Below are 19,151 nucleotides of genomic sequence, written 5' to 3'. Positions count from 1 at the left end.
AAAATTCTGAAAAAAAAAAAAGAAGGTCAGAATGTCGACTTTAATCTCAGAATTCTGGAAAAGAAGAAAAAAAGACGTGCCTATGTCTAATTTTCCGGTGGCCCTAATCCTCTTCCGTACTGTTTGGATCAGCAATGTCATTTAAATATATCATATAGCAGACAAACACAATGCTATTTGAGAAGTGAAATAAAGTTTATAGGATTTACAGAAAGTGTGCAATAGTTACTTCAAATAAATTAGGGAGGTGCATAAATCTGGGCACCCAACAGAAAAATTACATCAATGTTTAGTAGATCCTCCTTTTGCAGAAATAACAGGCTCTAAAGCCTTCCTATAGCTTCCAATGAGAGTCTGGATTCTGGTAGAAGGTGTTTTGGACCATTCGTCTTTACGAAACATCTCCAGATCAGTCAGGTTTGATGGTTTCTGAGCATGGACGGCCCGCTTTAAGACACACCATAGAGCCTTCTCTCACCCCAACCGGTCGCAGCAGATGGCCGCCCCTCCCTGAGCCTGGTTCAGCTGGAGGTTTCTTCCTGTTAAAAGGGAGTTTTTCCTTCCCACTGTCGCCAAAGTGCTTGCTCATAGGGGGTCATATGATTGTTGGGTTGGGTTTTTCTCTGTATCTATGAAGCGCCTTGAGGCGACTTTTGTTGTGATTTGGCACTACATAAATAAAATTGAATTGAATTGAATTGGGCACTGAGATGGCCATTCCAGAACACTGTAGTTGTTCCTCTGCATAGATGCCTTAGTAGATTTTGAGCAGTGTTTAGGGTCTTGTTTTGTTGAAATATCTAGCCCCAGCGCAACTTCAACTTTGTGACTGATTCTTGAACATTGTTCTCAAGAATCTGCTGATATTGACTGGAAACCATGTGACCCTCAACTTTAAGAAGTTTCCCAGTACCTGCACTGGACACACAGCCCCACAGCATGATGGAACCGCCACCAAATTTTACTGTGGGTAGCAAGTCTTTCTCTTGGACTGCTGTGTTCTGTTTCCGCCATGCATACCACCTCCTTTTATGTCCAGATAACTCCATTTTAGTTTCACCAGTCCACAGCATATCATTGTGTTCATCTGGTATATGATATATTTAAATGAAATTGCTGATCCAAATAACCAATGATTTATAAAGAAAAATCATGAAAATTAACAAGAGTGCCCAAACTTTTGCATATCACTATATTACACATTATACATGTAAACCAAAATAAAATCTATTACAATATAAGAAATTGCCACTTTTGATACTCACTCTCATCTGCCTTACACCTCCATACATGCTGGTAAAAAACTACAACGATGTGGCATGTTTGAAGGCCTGCAGACGACTGCTAAGTGAAGATTTGTATGAAGGAGTGTCAAATAGGTGCTCATTGTTTTCATACTGATCTAGGTCAGCGGTCCCTAACCCCCTGGTACCGGTTCGTAAGTCGTTTGATACCAGGCTGCGAGAGCTGAGGCTCAGGTGTGAAATTTATAGTTTTCAGGATTTTATCATTTTTTATCGTTATTTTGTATTGTTTTCATGATTAACTGTTTCCCTGGGTCTTTTCCCGTGTGTTATAAATAAAATTTTCTTTTTTTTGGTACCGGCACTGGTTTTATTTTGTTGTATTTATCTGTGGCACCTTAAAGGTCTGTGAAGTATTGTAAACCAGTCCGTGGTGCAAAAAAGGTTGGGAACTGCTGATCTAGGTAGTTTCTAATAGTTAGAAATAAGTGATTTCTGTTTGGGTACCATAGCTAAAACAGTGGGGTTTGGACTGCTTGAATGACATCTGTGTTAACTGACTCTCACTGTCAATCCAGTGAGAAATGGTTAACACATTTCCAAGATGTGTCTTTTGCTCTGCTGAGATAGTGATGATGAAAACTAAGTGGGTTCCAGTTTCTTTAAGCAGCTCAAAGCAATCATGAAAAACTGTTATGCTAATTTAAAAACAATTTATTTGAACAGGTGTGCACAAGCCTTAACCCTCTCAGGCTCAAATTAAACTTTTTGTTGCTAATGCACAACCAAGTCCTGCAGTGGTACTTCTGAGTAAAAAAAGACTCATAAAATATGTATGTGGGGTAATCAGGTTGTCCACACACTGGCAAGCAAAGCAAAGCCGACCAAAGACCACATGTCTTGCCCCCTCACCATATGTGAGGGAGCAAACTCCTCAAGATGGGTGGTGACCATGGTGGGCGTTTAGAAGTCGGCCATCTTGGATACAACTTTTGTTTTTTCAATAGGAAGAGGGCCATGTGACACATCAAACTTATTGGTAATGTCACAAGAAAAACAATGGTGTGCTTGGTTTCAACGTAACTTTATTCTTTCATGAGTTATTTACAAGTTTCTGACCACTTATAAAATGTGTTCAATGTGCTGCCCATTGTGTTGGATTGTCAATGCAACCCTCTTCTCCCACTCTTCACACACTGATAGCAACACCGCAGGAGAAATGCCAGCACAAGCATCCAGTATCTGTAGTTTCAGGTGCTGCACATCTCGTATCTTCACACCATAGACAATTGCCTTCAGATGACCCCAAAGATAAAAGTCCAAGCGGGTCAGATTGGGAGACCTTGGGGGCCATTCAACTGGCCCACGACGACCAATCCACTTTCCAGGAAACTGTTCATCTAGGAATGCTCGGACCTGGCACCCATAATGTGGTGGTGCACCATCTTGCTGGAAAACTCAGGGAACATGCCAGCTTCAGTGCATAAAGAGGGAAACACATCATCATGTAGCAATTTCAAATATCCAGTGGCCTTGAGGTTTCCATTGATGAAGAATGGACCTACTATCGTTGTACCCCATATACTACACCAAACCATCACTTTTGTTGTTCCAACAGTCTTGGAGGGATCCATCCAATGTGGGTTAGTGTCAGACCAATAGCAGTGGTTTTGTTTGTTAACTTCACCATTCACATAAAAGTTTGCCTCATCACTGAACAAAATCTTCTGCGTAAACTGAGGGTCCTGTTCCAATTTTTGTTTTGCCCATTCTGCAAATTCTGTGTGCCGATCTGGGTCATCCTCGTTGAGATGCTGCAGTATCTGGAGTTTGTAAGGGTGCCATTTGTGAGTAGCTAATATCCGCCGAAGGGATGTTCCACTAATGCCACTCTCCAGTGACATGCGACTAGTGCTACGCTGTGGGCTCTTGCTGAATGAAGCTAGGACAGCCACTGATGTTTCTTCATTAGTGACAGTTTTCTTGCGTCCACATTTTGGCAAATCCAACACTGAACCAGTTTCACGAAACTTAGCAAGCAGTTTGCTAACTGTAGCATGGGAGATGGGTGGTTTCGTAAGGTGTCTTGCATTGAAATCTGCTGCAATGACCCGGTTACTGCGTTCACCAGATATCAACATAATTTTGATCTGCTCCTCACGTGTTAACCTCTTCGACATGTCAATGGCTGTGAACAAAGAGAAACTTGCAAATAACTCATGAAAGAATAAAGTTACGTTGAAACCAAGCACACCATTGTTTTTCTTGTGACATTACCAATAAGTTTGATGTGTCACATGGCCCTCTTCCTATTGAAAAAACAAAAGTTGTATCCAAGATGGTCGACTTCTAAATGGCCACCATGGTCACCACCCATCTTGAGGGGTTTGCCCCCTCACATATACTAATGTGCCACAAACAGGACTTTAATATCACCAACCATTCCCATTTTATTACGGTGTATCCATATAAAACAGTCTCTGATCGTGTCAGAGGGACTGGAACAGGTTTTGGATCCAATGTGTTTGAGGACTTGCATGTTGTTCTTCAGATGCTCGGTGTAGATTAGCGTTCTTTCCTTGCAGTCTGAAAGCAAATACAAAGCACAATAAAGCAAACTACCCATTTCAAAAACAAATAGAATAGAAGAATAGAATAATCCTTTAATTGTCCCACAAGGGGGAATTTGGTTGTAACAGCAGCCAAAAAGACAAATATACAAACAAACAGCACACAGGACATGGAACAGAAACATACACAATTTTTCTTACATATTTACATTAAGGACAATGGTTACTATTTACAAACTTAAATTATGTTATTTGTATGTCTATGGGGATATATTCTGTGTAAGTCTTTAGTGCTAGTGTTTTAGCCGTTGGCTGTAATGTTAGCTAGTTCATGGCTATAGGAGTCTGGGTCAGCTGTAACAGCAACACTCTGGGTTAGTTGTAACAATAATGTATGTTACAACTTACCACACTATTACTTTAACTTATATTAAACAAGTTGGGGCAACGACATCAGCAGAGAGAGGTTCACTGGTCGCTTTTGTACATGCGGTTAATGCCATTGGCAACACAATTACTTCACTGTTTGTGTTCCCACACATACATTATGCAGACTACTGTGTCAGAGATGGACCAGTAGGAAGTATTGGTAGTGGAAATAAATCAGGATGGGTGCAAGAAACAGATTTCCTCATCTTTCTGAAGCACTTTGCAAACCACACCAAGGTAAGCCATGATAAAAAGTAATGGAATTGCGATGCTGGTGAACAACTACATTTTTTCAGCTTCATTGTTATGTTCAAAATTGGTGCAAGAGCTGTAGGTTATAATGCCCACTGAGCCAATGAGGCCAAACTCAAGGAAGACCAATGAAAATTAATGAAATATTCAGTTGCAGAAAATTCCATAATTTGTCTTTTTTGGGGGGTTGGAATATGTTCAAAAGCTAGATTTCTGCATTCTGTCACACACACACACAGCTACATAAATGGCTCTAAGTGCATTCATGTGTTGAATAAACAAAGATTACATGTTAATATTTTGTCAGTACCCTTATTTCATTGTGTTACATTTCACCCCAGGATATGTTACAACTAACCCAGACTATGGGGTTAATTGTAACATTTCACTCTTTGTGTTTGAGACCATACCATGCAATGAGTAATTGTGCTGCAGAGAAAATAGCTGCACTATTTAATAGCAGAGACATGTAAATACTTTGCATTACATTTTGAATCCACTACCTTAAACGAGCTCCAAATTACAGACAGAAATGTCAAAAATGTTACAACTATCCCCGGTCTCATATCACACTGTAAAAAATGACAGATGCCACCACAGAGTCATAGAAGGTCTTTATAAGCGCTCCCTGGACTCCAAATGACCTCAGCCGCCTCAACAGGTAGAGACTGCTCTGACCCTTCCTGTAAAGAGCATCAGTGTTGTGGCTCCAGTCCAGTTTATTATTCAGGTGAACACCCAGGTACCTATAAGAGTCCACTATCTCAATGTCCACTCCCTGGATGTTCACCGGTGTCAGAGTGTGGTGGGTCAAATAGACATGTATCAACAAATTGATACTGATCAGGAAGGCTAGCTCTGTGGTCGGCATGAAGCTGGACACTCTGGTGACAGTGGCAGAGAAAAGGACATTAAAGAAACTGCTGGACATTATGAACAATGCTGGGCATCCTCTGCACACGGCCATTAACAACCAGAAGAGTCTGTTCAGTGACAGGTTGCTTCTCCCCAAGACAAGAACTAACAGACTTAAAAACTCCTTTGTCCCACACGCCATCAAACTGTTTAACTCCTCTCTGGAGGGGAGAGGGAGGGGAAACAGGAGGACAAAGGAGGGGGGAACAACTAAGCTGTAGTGCCTCTTCACCTCACTGTACAATACCTTGTGCAATACTTTTTGTAAATAGTCAACAGTGCAATAGACCTCAATACTTGAAATGTGCAATTCACTTCACTTTTTATTTTTATTCCTATTTATTCTATTTATCCCCTTTGTATATTTTATTTATATTTGTCTCTGTATTTATATATGTGTGTGTGTGTGTGTGTATATATATATATATATATATATATATATATATATATATATATAATATTCTGTAACTCTGTAACTTCTGTCGGTGCTGTGCTTTTTTGGAAATCGAATTTCCCAGAGGAACCCACCCGAGGGATTAATAAAGTTCTATCTTATCTTAAATTGTCACGGTCTGCAGACCGTGGGGATGTGGGGAAAGGAAGACCCAAATGCTGGACTCTGTGCAGTAAACAGTGCGTTTATTTACAGTGCAGCAAATATTCACACAAATAATCCCTGTGCATTTCCCTGATTCCCGTTTCGTGTCTTCCTCCCCGATAAGTCTGTGTCTACTGCTCTCCGTTCCCGTGTGTCTGCACTCTCCGTGCTTGCTGCTCTGGCTTTCCATGCTATCCACTATTCACACACACACACACACACACACACACACACACACACACACACACACACACACACACACCTCCCTATACATAGACACATGGAACAAAACCCCAGACGGCAGAACAGTGCACACACATACACCAAATAATAACAACAACAACAACAAAAATAATAATAATAATAACAACAACACCAACAACAGTCCACTCTGCTCACGGACCCCGAGTCCTCCAGAGCTGGGTCCGTGACAATAGAGCTGACACAATTACAGTTTTTCTCGATTGCTAAAACACATTTCTTGAAACTACGCCTCATATCCTCACAACAGTAAACACAAATCCATAACCTCTCACTCAATTCCCCAAACATCCTATTTCCAGGTCAAAATGAAGCTCTACACCCAAAACTATTCACTCCTGCTGAAAAACCAAACTTTGCCCTCAGACATCAAACACAAGCCCTCAAAAACACACACACTACAACAGAGTTTTGCACACTGGTACAATTAATTCAAAACAATAGTTCCAAAACAATTAGGTTGCTTATGGTTCTCCCCTTCAAAACCCTTGTCACATGATAAACACAAAAGACGCAACCAATGTATGTACAGTGGCACATTGTCATTCATGTACTATACAGTACAACACACACCAGAAACATTATCCCACCTCAGCATCTTGTCTTTGGTCTGGGTCAGGCCAGAGAATCTCATCCACATCACAGGCTATATTGGCCCCAGCCAGGCAGCGGGGGTAAAATCCTCTTGCATGCCTGATCCACCCCTGGCATGCATCTACTGATATGTCTAGGCAGGCCTCTTCCATGGCCTGAAGGAGGTGAACACGGACATAAGGTTCTTGGTCATACACTTTCCACCGCCATGCCGAAAATAACTCCTCTATCGGGTTTAGAAAGGGAGAGTATGCAGGCAGAAAGATATTAGAAAACCTTGGGTTATTGGTAAACCAGTCACGAACCAGAGCAGCGCGATGGAAGCTGACGTTATCCCACACAACAACGTAGTGAGGCTGCTCTGGCTGTGCTGGTTCCCTGTAGTCCAGCTGGAACATATGTTGTCTTAAACCATCAAGAAAAGCAAGGAGAAGCATAGTGTTATAGGGTCCTAGTACGGCATGGTGGTGGAGTACCCCTCGTTGGCTGATGGCTGCGCACATAGTGACATTCCCCCCACGCTGACCAGGGACATTTACAATAGCCCGATGGCCAATTATGTTCCTCCCCCTTTTCCTTCTTTTGGTCAGGTTAAAACCTGCCTCATCCACAAAGATTATTTCATGGGGAACAGGCCGTCCTTCAATCTCAAAGATTCTCTGCAAAACACATAACACAGTAGAGTCAATCGGTACCCTGAACCACAGTTCAAGAGTGCTGAAATGGCAGCATAAACTGCCATGCTGTGATGGTACACAATACTTTATACAGTATCAAAACTCATACCTGAACATATTCCACACGTTGGTTCTTCACTCTGTCAGAGTTTCGTTCGAAAGGGACTCGGTATGCCTGTTTCATCCGGAATTGATTCTTTCGGAGGATGCGGTCAATTGTGGAGAGGCTGATGGCATTTATGCCTCGAAAAAGATGATCATCCTCAATCACTCTCCTTTGAATCTCTCGCAGGCGGATTACATTATTTGCAATTACCATGTTTACAAGTTCCCTCTCTTGCTCCTCCGACAAAAGCCTTAACCTGCCTCCACCAGGTGGTCGTCTCTGTGTCCTACAAAAATAGAAGCACTCATTACTGTAACTGTCACACATTCTTTTTACAGGAAAATAATGGAAACATACTGAAACTCAAGACACATAAGTTCAGTAACTTACAAGTTACTGTACAAAGCAGTCTTACTGCAAGTACACCTACCTGTTTTCCTCCCTGAAGGTTCTGATGATGGAGGCAACAGTGAAGCGACTCAAATTTGGTTGTACTCGTTGCCCAGCCTCCCTCATAGTCATCCCATGGACAAGGACATGGTCAACTAAAGTGGCTCGAATTTCATCCGAGACTGACTGTCTTCGTGCCCTTGCTCTTCCCCTTCCTTGTCGCCGTCGTTCTCCACCTCTACCTCCTTCACCACGTCCTCCTCCTCCTCCACCTCTCCCTCCTCCTCCACCACCTTCCTGTTGTCCTAGACCACCTCCTCCTCCTCTTCCACCACGTCCTCCTCTTTCACCACGTCCTCTTTCTCCACCACGTCCTCTTCCTTTGCATCTCTTTGGATCCATTGTTTCAAACCTGAATGAGCTGACTTTGGCCCTTTTATCTATCCATCGCAGGTTCTGATTGGTGTGTGCTAAATTTTGACTCCTAGTGTTTCCACCTGGTTAATTGTGTGCTAATTGAGCTCAAGCTATGCTGACTTAAGTTAACATTATTGCATGCTAGTGCTTTCTAAATGACTACATGGTGTAAGCACTGTAAAATGTAGGGATTTGTGTGTAGAGTTTTGCAGTAACAGTTCACCAAATTTGAGTCATGTGTCAAAGCAGGGAATAGTGTTTATAGTTCAGGGAAATGGGTGTGCTTTTTGACCAATAGCGTTACGGTTTTGAAATTTTAGTTTAGAGGCCTGGTTATAGTGTTTAAGCAATCGAGAAAAACTGTAATCGTATAACGATTTACAATTGTGATGCATTGCAATGCGGATATAGAACTAATCGATTATTAAATACAGTCCCGAAAAAAGTTTACGATCACTTGAAAAATAGTGTGAGATTATTATATTATCTTATGCCACGTTAGACCCCTAATTAAAGATTGTGAAATCATAGTTTTGGTTTGCATTATTCTCCTGACTTAGAAGAAGGTGATAACTATTACACTTATTAAACTGATTTGTATTACATTAGACTGCTGATTTATTGTGAATTAATGATATTGTTTTATGATGCATTATACTGGCGCGATATGGCAGCCTCGCTTCTGTCAGTCTGCCCCAGGGCAGCTGTGGCTACAACTGTAGCTTGCCTCCACCAGTGTATGAATGTGAGAGTGAATGAATAGTGGTATTGTAAAGCGCTTTGGGTGCCTTGAAAAGCGCTATATAAATCCAATCCATTATTATTATTATTATTATTATTATTATTATACTGCTGAGTTATAAGAAATACTGTTTTCAGAGAGTCATCGCCTTATTTGTCTGATTAGAAAAGAACAGAACATACTGCAAAGGAAGCCAAGGTCATAACTCAGGCTCACTGAGAGAGAGAAAGAATGTGAATGTTTAGTTTTTTACGACTAGGTGGGGGCCATCAGGGGCTATAAGAGATTTGCTGTGACCCTCTTCATGCATGTCTCCCCATCCGGATGGTTTATGCACATAAAGTGTTGAATTGTATGGAATAAAAGATTGTTGATTGAGCATCTATACACTGAGTACTGTCCTTCCTTCAGCCCAAAGATCGAAAGAATTGGGAGGATTTAACAATAGCAAAAAATCATCTTTAGCATGGTTGGATCTTAACAAGGTTCCAACAACATGCAATAAGCAGAAATGGGAGTGAGACAAAACATTTAGCTTACATTTAATAAACTTAAACTGGGACAGGCTGTTTTACAGCTGGTCAAAAGTTTAGGACCACATGCCTTTAAAAGGCCAAATCTTTGCAAAAATGTGGATTCATTGTCATTTTCTGTCAGGTAGTCACACTGTCATGACGTTCTGATGGCAAAAGCAAAAAACGTTCCTATTTGAACATGGTTGGCTTGTTGAACTGCATAAGTCAAAATGTAACCTTTTTTTTTTCTCCTGCAAAAAAATGTAAACTTGATGGTCCTGATGGTTTCCAACGTTACTGGCATGACAAGCAGATCCCACCTGAGACGTTTTCTACGCGCCACAGTGGAGGGGGCGCCATAATGGTATGGGGTGCTTTTTCCTTCAGTGGAACAATGGAGCTTCAGGAGGTGCAGGGGTGTCAAAAAGCTGCTGTCCAGACATCTATGTCCAGATGTTGCAGAGAGCATCTCTCATGACTAAGGGCCCTCATCTGTGTGGTAACAACTGGGTTTTTCAACAGGACAACGCTATAGTTCACAATGCCCAAAGGACAAAGGACTTCTTCCAGGAGAATAACATCACTCTTTTGGATCATCCTGCGTGTTCCCCTGATCTAAATCCAACTAAGAATGGACAACAGTTCCAGACAGTAGATGCCCTTCGTGTGGCCGTCTTCACCACTTGGAGAAATGTTCCCACTCACCTCATGGAAGTGCTTGCATGAAGTGATCAACAATAACAGCGGACCTATTCATTACCGAGTTCAAGTTTGGAACTTTGATTTCTGTTTTTTGGAGGTGTTGTCCTAAACTTTTTATCAGCTATAAAACAGCATGCTTCAGTTTAAGCGTTGCTTTTAATAAATTCCATGCACAAAAAATGTTTTGCCTTACTCCTATTTCTTCTTGTTGCATGCTGAAGCTCTACTTGGAACCTTTTTAAGATCCAACCATACAAAATATGATTTTTTGCTATTTGAAAAATGGCATTTTTCAAATGGTCTTAAACTTTTGATCAGGACTGTAATGTCAGGGTGAGTGGGATGAGCTGTGTGGCTAAAGCTAAACTGTACTGGGAACAAAGCTAAACTACAAAACAGCAAACATGAAGGAGAGTCAGCAGAGGCATATGGAGGTAGATAGCAGGGAGAACACATGGAATGAAGTACGGTAAATTCACAGACGGACCAGCAACTACATCAACAGAAGACACGACTTAAATACACACAGAAGAACACAGGGAGATTACACACAGGTGGGGAACACAGCTGGAAGTAATAAGGGCGAAGAGACAAGGGGAGAAGTAAAACAGAACACGCTGACATCACACATGAACATGAACCTTCAAAGTAAAACAGGAAACAGGACACACTTTACTAAGACACGGACTAGACAGAGAGAGACAGACTAGACACTGAACTAAACCTACACTAAACATGAGACTAGAGCTGGGCGATATAAGATTTTTTCATATCACGATATGTTTTTTTCATTTCAGGCGATAACGATATCTATCACGATATAAGCCAAATAACTATATTTGTAAGATTTAAATGTGCCGTTGCTCACAAGTAAAATGTGAAATAATCAGCAGCTTGTTTTTATTTAAATATTTATTTCCCATAATAAGTTCAACAGGGAAGATGCACTTAAGGAACATGAGACTTTTTCAGATAAATAAAGGCAAATATTGCAAACTACACAAAAGGCAGCCGCTAAAGCGTTTAAGTTTCAAAATAGAACAAACGAAACAGACTATTAAATTGTCAATTCCACTTAGAAACAAAATATTAATTCTAAAAATAAAGCTTAGTTTGTTTTACAGAAGAACAGACAAAATTGACTAACTTTTATCAATATCAAACAAACTGAGAACTAAAAGGAAATTCTCAATCTCTCCTTGTTGTATAGCTTAGCTTTTCAAACAGTTTTAACAGTTACTTTAGTCTGACAAAAGCCGAATGATGAATTAGCGCTTCCAGTCAGAGACTGAGGCTACGTCCACACGTACACGGGTATTTTTGAAAACGGAGATTTTCCGTTTTCGTTTTAAAAAATAATCCCGTCCACACATAAAGGGAGAAATGAAGGAAAACGCTGCTATGAACATGCCAAAGCAGCAGGTGGCGCTAGATTCCTAACCGTGCAGAAATGTTGGCCAATCAGAAGTCTAGAAGCCTCGGTGGGAAAAAGTAAACAAAGCTGGGGCATAGAAGCAGAACCGAGTCGTATGTGTGGAGGGACAGTAACTGTGTGTATATGTAAGCATTTAAACACTGCAGAGAGTAGAATTAACAGTAACAGTATTGTAGAAATTCATTTCACCGAAACAATAATGTGGCGCACAGTGTGACGTCAAAAAATGCGCACACCTTTGACGCTGCGTTTTCTCCGTTTTTCTAGTCCACACGTAAATGCAAAAACTGAGTTTTCAAAAAGCTTCATTTTCAGTGCCCAAAAACGCCATTTACGTGTGGACGAAAGATGCAAACGCATAGAAAAATCTGCGTTTTCAAAAATACCCGGGCACGTGTGAACGTAGCGCATGCACCAGTTTATTGTATTTCCAGACTTGCTTTCAGCACAATTTACGGTGTGCGCTACTCTGTTTTTTGTCAGACTTGAAATAGCCGAAATACCTTCACACTATGGAACTTCTATGGCTCTTCTGTTCGACAATCTCTCCAGCATTGGAACCATCATCTGTTTTCTCTTCGGTAACCTTCGGTCACGCTCGGTTGATTTTTCTAGTCGGCACACTCATTTCCTCCATTACCCGGGCGGTACGGTGGCTGGCTGCTTCCCAAACAAATACACATGTGCGGCTTGGCACTTGTGCTGTACGTAACAAGTCACATGACGTGACGCTGCGGCTGTGATTGGTTCGGCTCTGCGCTACGTAATTTGGATTGGCTGTTCTTTTCTTTTCTTTTTTTTAAGAGGACAAGAGCGGCGAGGTCTATCGCGATAGTTTAATTTTTCTATCGAGAAAAAGTTATATCGCGATACATATCGTTATCGTTCTATCACCCAGCTCTACATGAGACACAACCCTAAGAACTAATCCCTCACCAGAATAACTAAAACATAGATTTATCATAATAATCAAAGCACCAGAGAAACAAAAAACAATCCATAATGCAAATACAGTGGGGCAAAAAAGTATTTGGTCAGCCACCGATTGTGCAAGTTCCCCCACCTAAAATGATGACAGAGGTCAGTAATTTGCACCAGAGGTACACTTCAACTGTGAGAGACAGAATGTGAAAAAAAAAATCCATGAATCCACATGGTAGGATTTGTAAAGAATTTATTCGTAAATCAGGGTGGAAAATAAGTATTTGGTCAATAACAAAAATACAACTCAATACTTTGTAACATAACCTTTGTTGGCAATAACAGAGGTCAAACGTTTACTATAGGTCTTTACCAGGTTTGCACACACAGGAGCTGGTATTTTGGCCCATTCCTCCATGCAGATCTTCTCGAGAGCAGTGATGTTTTGGGGCTGTCGCCGAGCAACACGGACTTTCAACTCCCGCCACAGATTTTCTATGGGGTTGAGGTCTGGAGACTGGCTAGGCCACTCCAGGACTTTCAAATGCTTCTTACGGAACCACTCCTTTGTTGCCCGGGCGGTGTGTTTTGGATCATTGTCATGTTGGAAGACCCAGCCTCGTTTCATCTTCAAAGTTCTCACTGATGGAAGGAGGTTTTGGCTCAAAATCTCACGATACATGGCCCCATTCATTCTGTCCTTAACACGGATCAGTCGTCCTGTCCCCTTGGCAGAAAAACAGCCCCATAGCATGATGTTTCCACCCCCATGCTTCACAGTAGGTATGGTGTTCTTGGGATGCAACTCAGTATTCTTCTTCCTCCAAACACGACGAGTTGAGTTTATACCAAAAAGTTCTACTTTGGTTTCATCTGACCACATGACATTCTCCCAATCCTCTGCTGTATCATCCATGTGCTCTCTGGCAAACTTCAGACGGGCTTGGACATGCACTGGCTTCAGCAGCGGAACACGTCTGGCACTGCGGGATTTGATTTCCTGCCGTTGTAGTGTGTTACTGATGGTGACCTTTGTTACTTTGGTCCCAGCTCCCTGCAGGTCATTCACCAGGTCCCCCCGTGTGGTTCTGGGATCTTTGCTCACCGTTCTCATGATCATTTTGACCCCACGGGATGAGATCTTGCGTGGAGCCCCAGATCGAGGGAGATTATCAGTGGTCTTGTATGTCTTCCATTTTCTGATGATTGCTCCCACAGTTGATTTTTTCACACCAAGCTGCTTGCCTATTGTAGATTCACTCTTCCCAGTCTGGTGCAGGTCTACAATACTTTTCCTGGTGTCCTTCGAAAGCTCTTTGGTCTTGGCCATGGCGGAGTTTGGAGTCTGACTGTTTGAGGCTGTGGACAGGTGTCTTTTATACAGATGATGAGTTCAAACAGGTGCCATTCATTCAGGTAACGAGTGGGGGACAGAAAAGCTTCTTACAGAAGACGTTACAGGTCTGTGAGAGCCAGAGATTTTCCTTGTTTGAGGTGACCAAATACTTATTTTCCACCCTAATTTACGAATAAATTCTTTACAAATCCTACCATGTGGATTCATGGATTTTTTTTTCACATTCAGTCTCTCACAGTTGAAGTGTACCTCTGGTGCAAATTACTGACCTCTGTCATCATTTTAAGTGGGGGAACTTGCACAATCGGTGGCTGACTAAATACTTTTTTGCCCCACTGTATAAGCCAAAACATACTCAAAATACTGGGTCAAAACTGACCCAGAACCGAGACAACCCCCCCACCCCCACCCCCCCCCCCCCCACCCCATGCTGCTGGCTCCTAACAGCCCTAAACAGAAAACAGTACAACAAAACAGAGCACCAGGCCAGGGCGGCCGGAGGGCATCCAGGAAGGGGGAACAGAAACAACCAAAAGACAAGGAGCAAAAATCCAGGAACACAGGAAAACAGATCAAAACAAAACCAAACTAGATCTTGACATGAGTCCATGAAAAGTTCAAGGGGTTGACCCGGAGGTTGAAAGCACATGAGCCAAAAAAGTTCAGGGGGCCGGCCGTGTGGACAGCAGCGGCAAGATGGAACAGACCAGGCTGGATCTGACAGCAGTGTAGCAACCGCAGGACCAGACGAGGCAGGACCAGGCGAGGCAGGACCAGGTGAGGCAGGACCAGGTGAGGCAGCTGCGGAACCAGATGACAGCGTGGCAGCTGTGGAAGCAGACAACAGCATGGAGGTTGCAGGTGGTGATGCAGGTGGTGGCTGAACAGGCTCCCCAGAGCCGTCAGCAGACACGAGGATGTGCTGGCTGGGTCCTCCGGGTCCTCTTTGCAATGATAAGGAAGATTAAAACATAATCACTTGTGACTCATGATGTGCATTAAAGGGTTAAAAAACACTGTAAAAGCACACAGACGGTGTTATTTTCAGGGTAGTTGGTTATAATATTTCTCCATCATCCTCTCAGTATCACACTGACACGTTGCTTACCTTTCATACCTGGTCCTCTTTTACTCCTGTTACCTTACGGGACATCAGTGCTCTGCTTGGTCGAATGAAACTGACTTCAAGCCACCTTGATGTACTTCCTCCATCATTTTTCATTAGTGTGTTTTACTCTATTGACCCCTGTATTCTGGAAATAATTAATACTTCTCTTTCCCAGCTATTTTAAACAAGCTATTGGTTAAAGAAACCCAATTTGGACCCATCTCTTCCAAGCAGTTACAGGTCAATATCAAAATTGCCATTGGTGTCAAAGATCTTGGAAAAAACAGTTGCAGAACAACTTAACAACTTTTTGGAGAAGAACAATTTTCTGGACATTTTCCTGTGTGGTTTCCGCAAATTGCACTCTACTGAAACTGCTTTGCTTAAAGTGTCTAGTGACATTCTGATGGCAGCAGACACCGGAGAGTACACCATTCTGGTTATGTTGGATCTCAGCTCTGCTTTTGATACTGTTGATCACAGCATCATGATAAATAGGATGAAGGACTTGTTTGGGATTACTGGTGTTGTTTTAAAATGGTTTATGTCGTATCTATCTGAGAGATCCTTTACTGTCTGTATGAATCATGTGTTGTCGGAAACATCAGTTCTGCCTTCTGGGGTACCTCAAGGATCTGTTTTAGGTCCTATTCTCTTTTTGCTGTATATACTCCCTCTAGGCCAAATTATCAGACGTTACAATAATATTTCTTATCATCTCTATGCTGATGACATTCAGTTATACTGTTCTTTCAAAGCTTCTGAGTTTTATAAATTGTCTTGTTTAAATAATTGTCTGTCAGAAATCAAACAATGGTTAAATGACAATTTCCTTCAGTTAAATGCAGATAAAACAGAAACTTTGATTATTGCACCTGATCACACAGAAATTAGGCAGCATATCAGTTTTTTAGACCCTTCATTTCAGTCTCAGAAACTTGGGTGTTATATTTGACAGTTCAATGTCTCTTGAGAAACACTCTAAACAACTTGTCCGGAGCTGTTTTTATCATTTAAGAAACATCTCTAAACTCAGACTACTGGTGTCAAAGGCAGAACTTGAGATGATTATTCATGCTTTTATCTCTTCTCGTTTGGATTATTGTAACGGTCTTTTTACGTGTCTCAACAAATCAGCTCTGGATCGCCTTCAGTCTGTACAGAATGCAGCGGCAAGACTTTTAACTAGTACAAACAAGAGGTCACACATTACTCCAGTTTTGGCTTCTCTTCTTCATTGATTGCCAGTAAATTTTAGGGTTCATTTTAAAATTTTAGTTGTAACTTTTAGAGCTCTGCACGGTGAAGCTCCCTAGTATATCTCTGACCTGTTGAAACCTCATGCTAAATACATGTTCATACTTTTATTACACAATCAGAGAGAAAGAAACAGAGAGAGAGTGCAGGACAGACAGACAGGTGAGTCAGGAGTCTCAGGTGTATACACTGCTACAAAACAGCACAAGAGAAGGAGGATTTAGTGTTTGTGTTATTACGAAACAAGAAGAGTTCCCAGATGGTACAGTGGACACATGTGTGACTCCTGTGATTAAAGCATCTTTCTTTCAGCTTAACGAGTGAACCGTCAGCTCGCTCAAACACACGTTAAAGTCCGTTTGGCTTGACACCATCGAACAGAGGCAGCAATATAACATAGCTAACATTAACAGTGCAGTGGATCCTGCTTTTGCCGTGATATTCAGGACTGCAAACTGAGCAGCATCACTGACTTTCAGCCTGTTGTGTTTGTGGATACATGACTGACTTTAATTATCCATAAAATCATCACATTCTCTGTAAGATTAAAGTAAACTATTGAACGGCGTATAAAGTAAAGGCTTTAAAACCAATTTAGTACAAACATCGCTAATGCCACATAACTTTCCCGACATGTGGCCAACAGTAATGTTTTAATGTTCTTCATTATAAAAACATTTGCGCATAAATAAGTGGCATAATATTCAGTACTTACTTCTGAAAGTTTACTCTTCGGTGGCTCCGCTTCCGCCGTTTTTTTTCGGCTTATCCACACCACCGCCGCGTTATGAAATCTGGGATATGTTGGGCCCATCCTTAAAATTCAGGGAAATTAAGGACGCATTTGAGGGCCGCATTTTGAGCAGCCTTTGAATTGGGACAGCCTTCGTCGTGTCGCTGTGACGTAATTGGCCTTAAAATGCGGTCTTTAAGGCTGCAAACCCTGAATTGGGATACAGCCCAAATCCGGTCATTGGTACTTCCTGGCTTGTGTAGTTACTAGGTAACAAAAGCTCAACAGTGCCCCTAGCGTTCCTGGAGCACTTCCGTTGTGTTTTGGAATTTGCATGTGTTTTGGGGTTTGCATGTGTTTTGGAGTTTGTACGTGCTTTGTCTCTAGGGGCCACCGTAAATTGTAGATAATGTTACAGATTTTTCCTGTTGTTTTCAAAGACAATGTGCCATATTACTGTAAATTAATATATTTTCAACTAATTAGCAGTGTAAAAATAAATGCAAATCACTGTTTCTCAATTTACAGAAATTTAATATACATATTACAATCATTTACTCTTTTTGATTTAATGTTAATTTACCGTTGCCATTTTACAGTTATTTACTGTAATTTTTACATACATATCTTACAGTGATATTTTATTCAGACTAACACAATTTAATACTAAAAGGAAAAAGACAAGAAATGAATAAACATGCATGCGTAATCGTAATATACTCTATTTTTGCTCATATGTGTGTATTTGTTCATTTATTAATTAATTTATTTTATTTTATTTTTTATGGCGGCACCGATCATCCTCCATACTAAAAGTGGCCACACCGCGATTAAATCCCGCTGCCTCCATAAAAGAGGATCGCTAAGCAGCAGCATTGCAGTCAGTGCACCACATCTGCAGCTAGTTTTTCAGCACACGAGACTGTAGACAGAAGATTATATGGGAAGAAGTGAACTAATAAGCGCTGATTTACAAGGTAAGCGTGCCTATTTTCATACACCGGTGTCGACTATATGGCGGGGACTGCCGCTCAGCATCAGCAGCAGTGATATCCCTGTATCCACATGTCCGAAGCTAAAATGATGGCAAGAAATGCATTTAGTTTGCAATCTACAACATGTTCATATAGCAATACGCGAACATTCCACACATTGTCTGTTTTTTAGGGTTTTTTGAGCAATCCATAAACTAAAATGAACAAATTGCTTTTTAATCAGTCGCATTTGGTCTCATTCATCCTTCACATGCTCTCTCACTGAATTCTGCACTGTAGTAAATAGCCTAGTGTAATATATAGATGCGCTTTCAATGTCTACAGAGCCAATCATTCAAAATAAATCAGCAAATCATTAATGCGGATACGTTTTTGAATTGTCAGCCATCAAAAAGCATTCCCCTCACATATACGTCGCTCCCACGTGTCTTTCATTTAATGAAAAATGCGCCGATTTGGCTGATTATTGCAAGACAAGCATCTTCCGGTGGGTTTGTTTGCCTTGAGTGCCTTTCTTAGAAGCATGTGTAGACAGTGTGAGTCACCATTTATAGTCCTATGTGTATTCGCCTACGCTTTGTTTCCTGTGAGGCTACAAGATCTGCTTTAGCCAGACATCCGAACACACGCACACACACACACACACACACTTGCGGTACAGGCGGAAAGAGTGCGTTTCAAGTCAAGAGCTCCTGTGATGCAGACATGCAACACGGGAAGTCCGTAGGGAGGCAATTTGATTATTTTATCAAAGACAGATTGGTGTAGGTGTATTGGGTCATGTTTTAATGCATACAATCTTTATTAAGGTGTAGGGAAATCTACAAAAAAAACTGTTACGTTTTACATTGCCTATTGAGTCCAAGAAGCTTTTTAATAATAATAATAACAACAAGAGTAATAATAACAATAATAATGATATGAAGGAATGCA

The 19,151-nt window shown here is 41.3% G+C and overlaps 3 protein-coding genes across 3 annotated transcripts in view; 1 reads left to right on the top strand and 2 right to left on the bottom strand.

Annotated features, from left to right (window-relative positions):
• The window catches only part of LOC309697457 (uncharacterized protein), a 366,834-nt gene that overhangs the window by 289,473 nt on the left and 58,210 nt on the right, over positions 1–19,151 (bottom strand). The gene's annotated exons all lie outside the window — the stretch shown is intronic.
• Positions 6,368–8,814, bottom strand: LOC309697733 (uncharacterized protein). The gene is made up of 4 exons (XM_082519848.1): positions 8,390–8,814; positions 8,077–8,308; positions 7,650–7,932; positions 6,368–7,522 (listed from the first exon to the last, which is right to left on the bottom strand). Exons 1-4 carry the CDS (start codon positions 8,436–8,438, stop codon positions 6,851–6,853), a joined length of 1,236 nt encoding a protein of 411 aa, XP_082375974.1. The 5' UTR covers positions 8,439–8,814; the 3' UTR covers positions 6,368–6,850.
• The window catches only part of slco4a1 (solute carrier organic anion transporter family, member 4A1), a 33,130-nt gene continuing 32,065 nt past the window's right edge, over positions 18,087–19,151 (top strand). Inside the window, exon 1 of the mRNA XM_082519511.1 lies at positions 18,087–18,200. The gene's annotated coding sequence lies outside the window, so the exon portion shown is untranslated. The remainder of the gene's footprint in view (positions 18,201–19,151) is intronic.

The sequence above is a fragment of the Aulonocara stuartgranti genome (genome assembly GCF_965226115.1).
Source record: "Aulonocara stuartgranti genome assembly, chromosome: 20".
In the NCBI taxonomy this organism is placed as follows: Eukaryota; Metazoa; Chordata; class Actinopteri; order Cichliformes; family Cichlidae; genus Aulonocara; species Aulonocara stuartgranti.
Note: the sequence above shows the minus strand (reverse complement) of the source record. Positions and strands in the feature narration are given on the sequence as shown.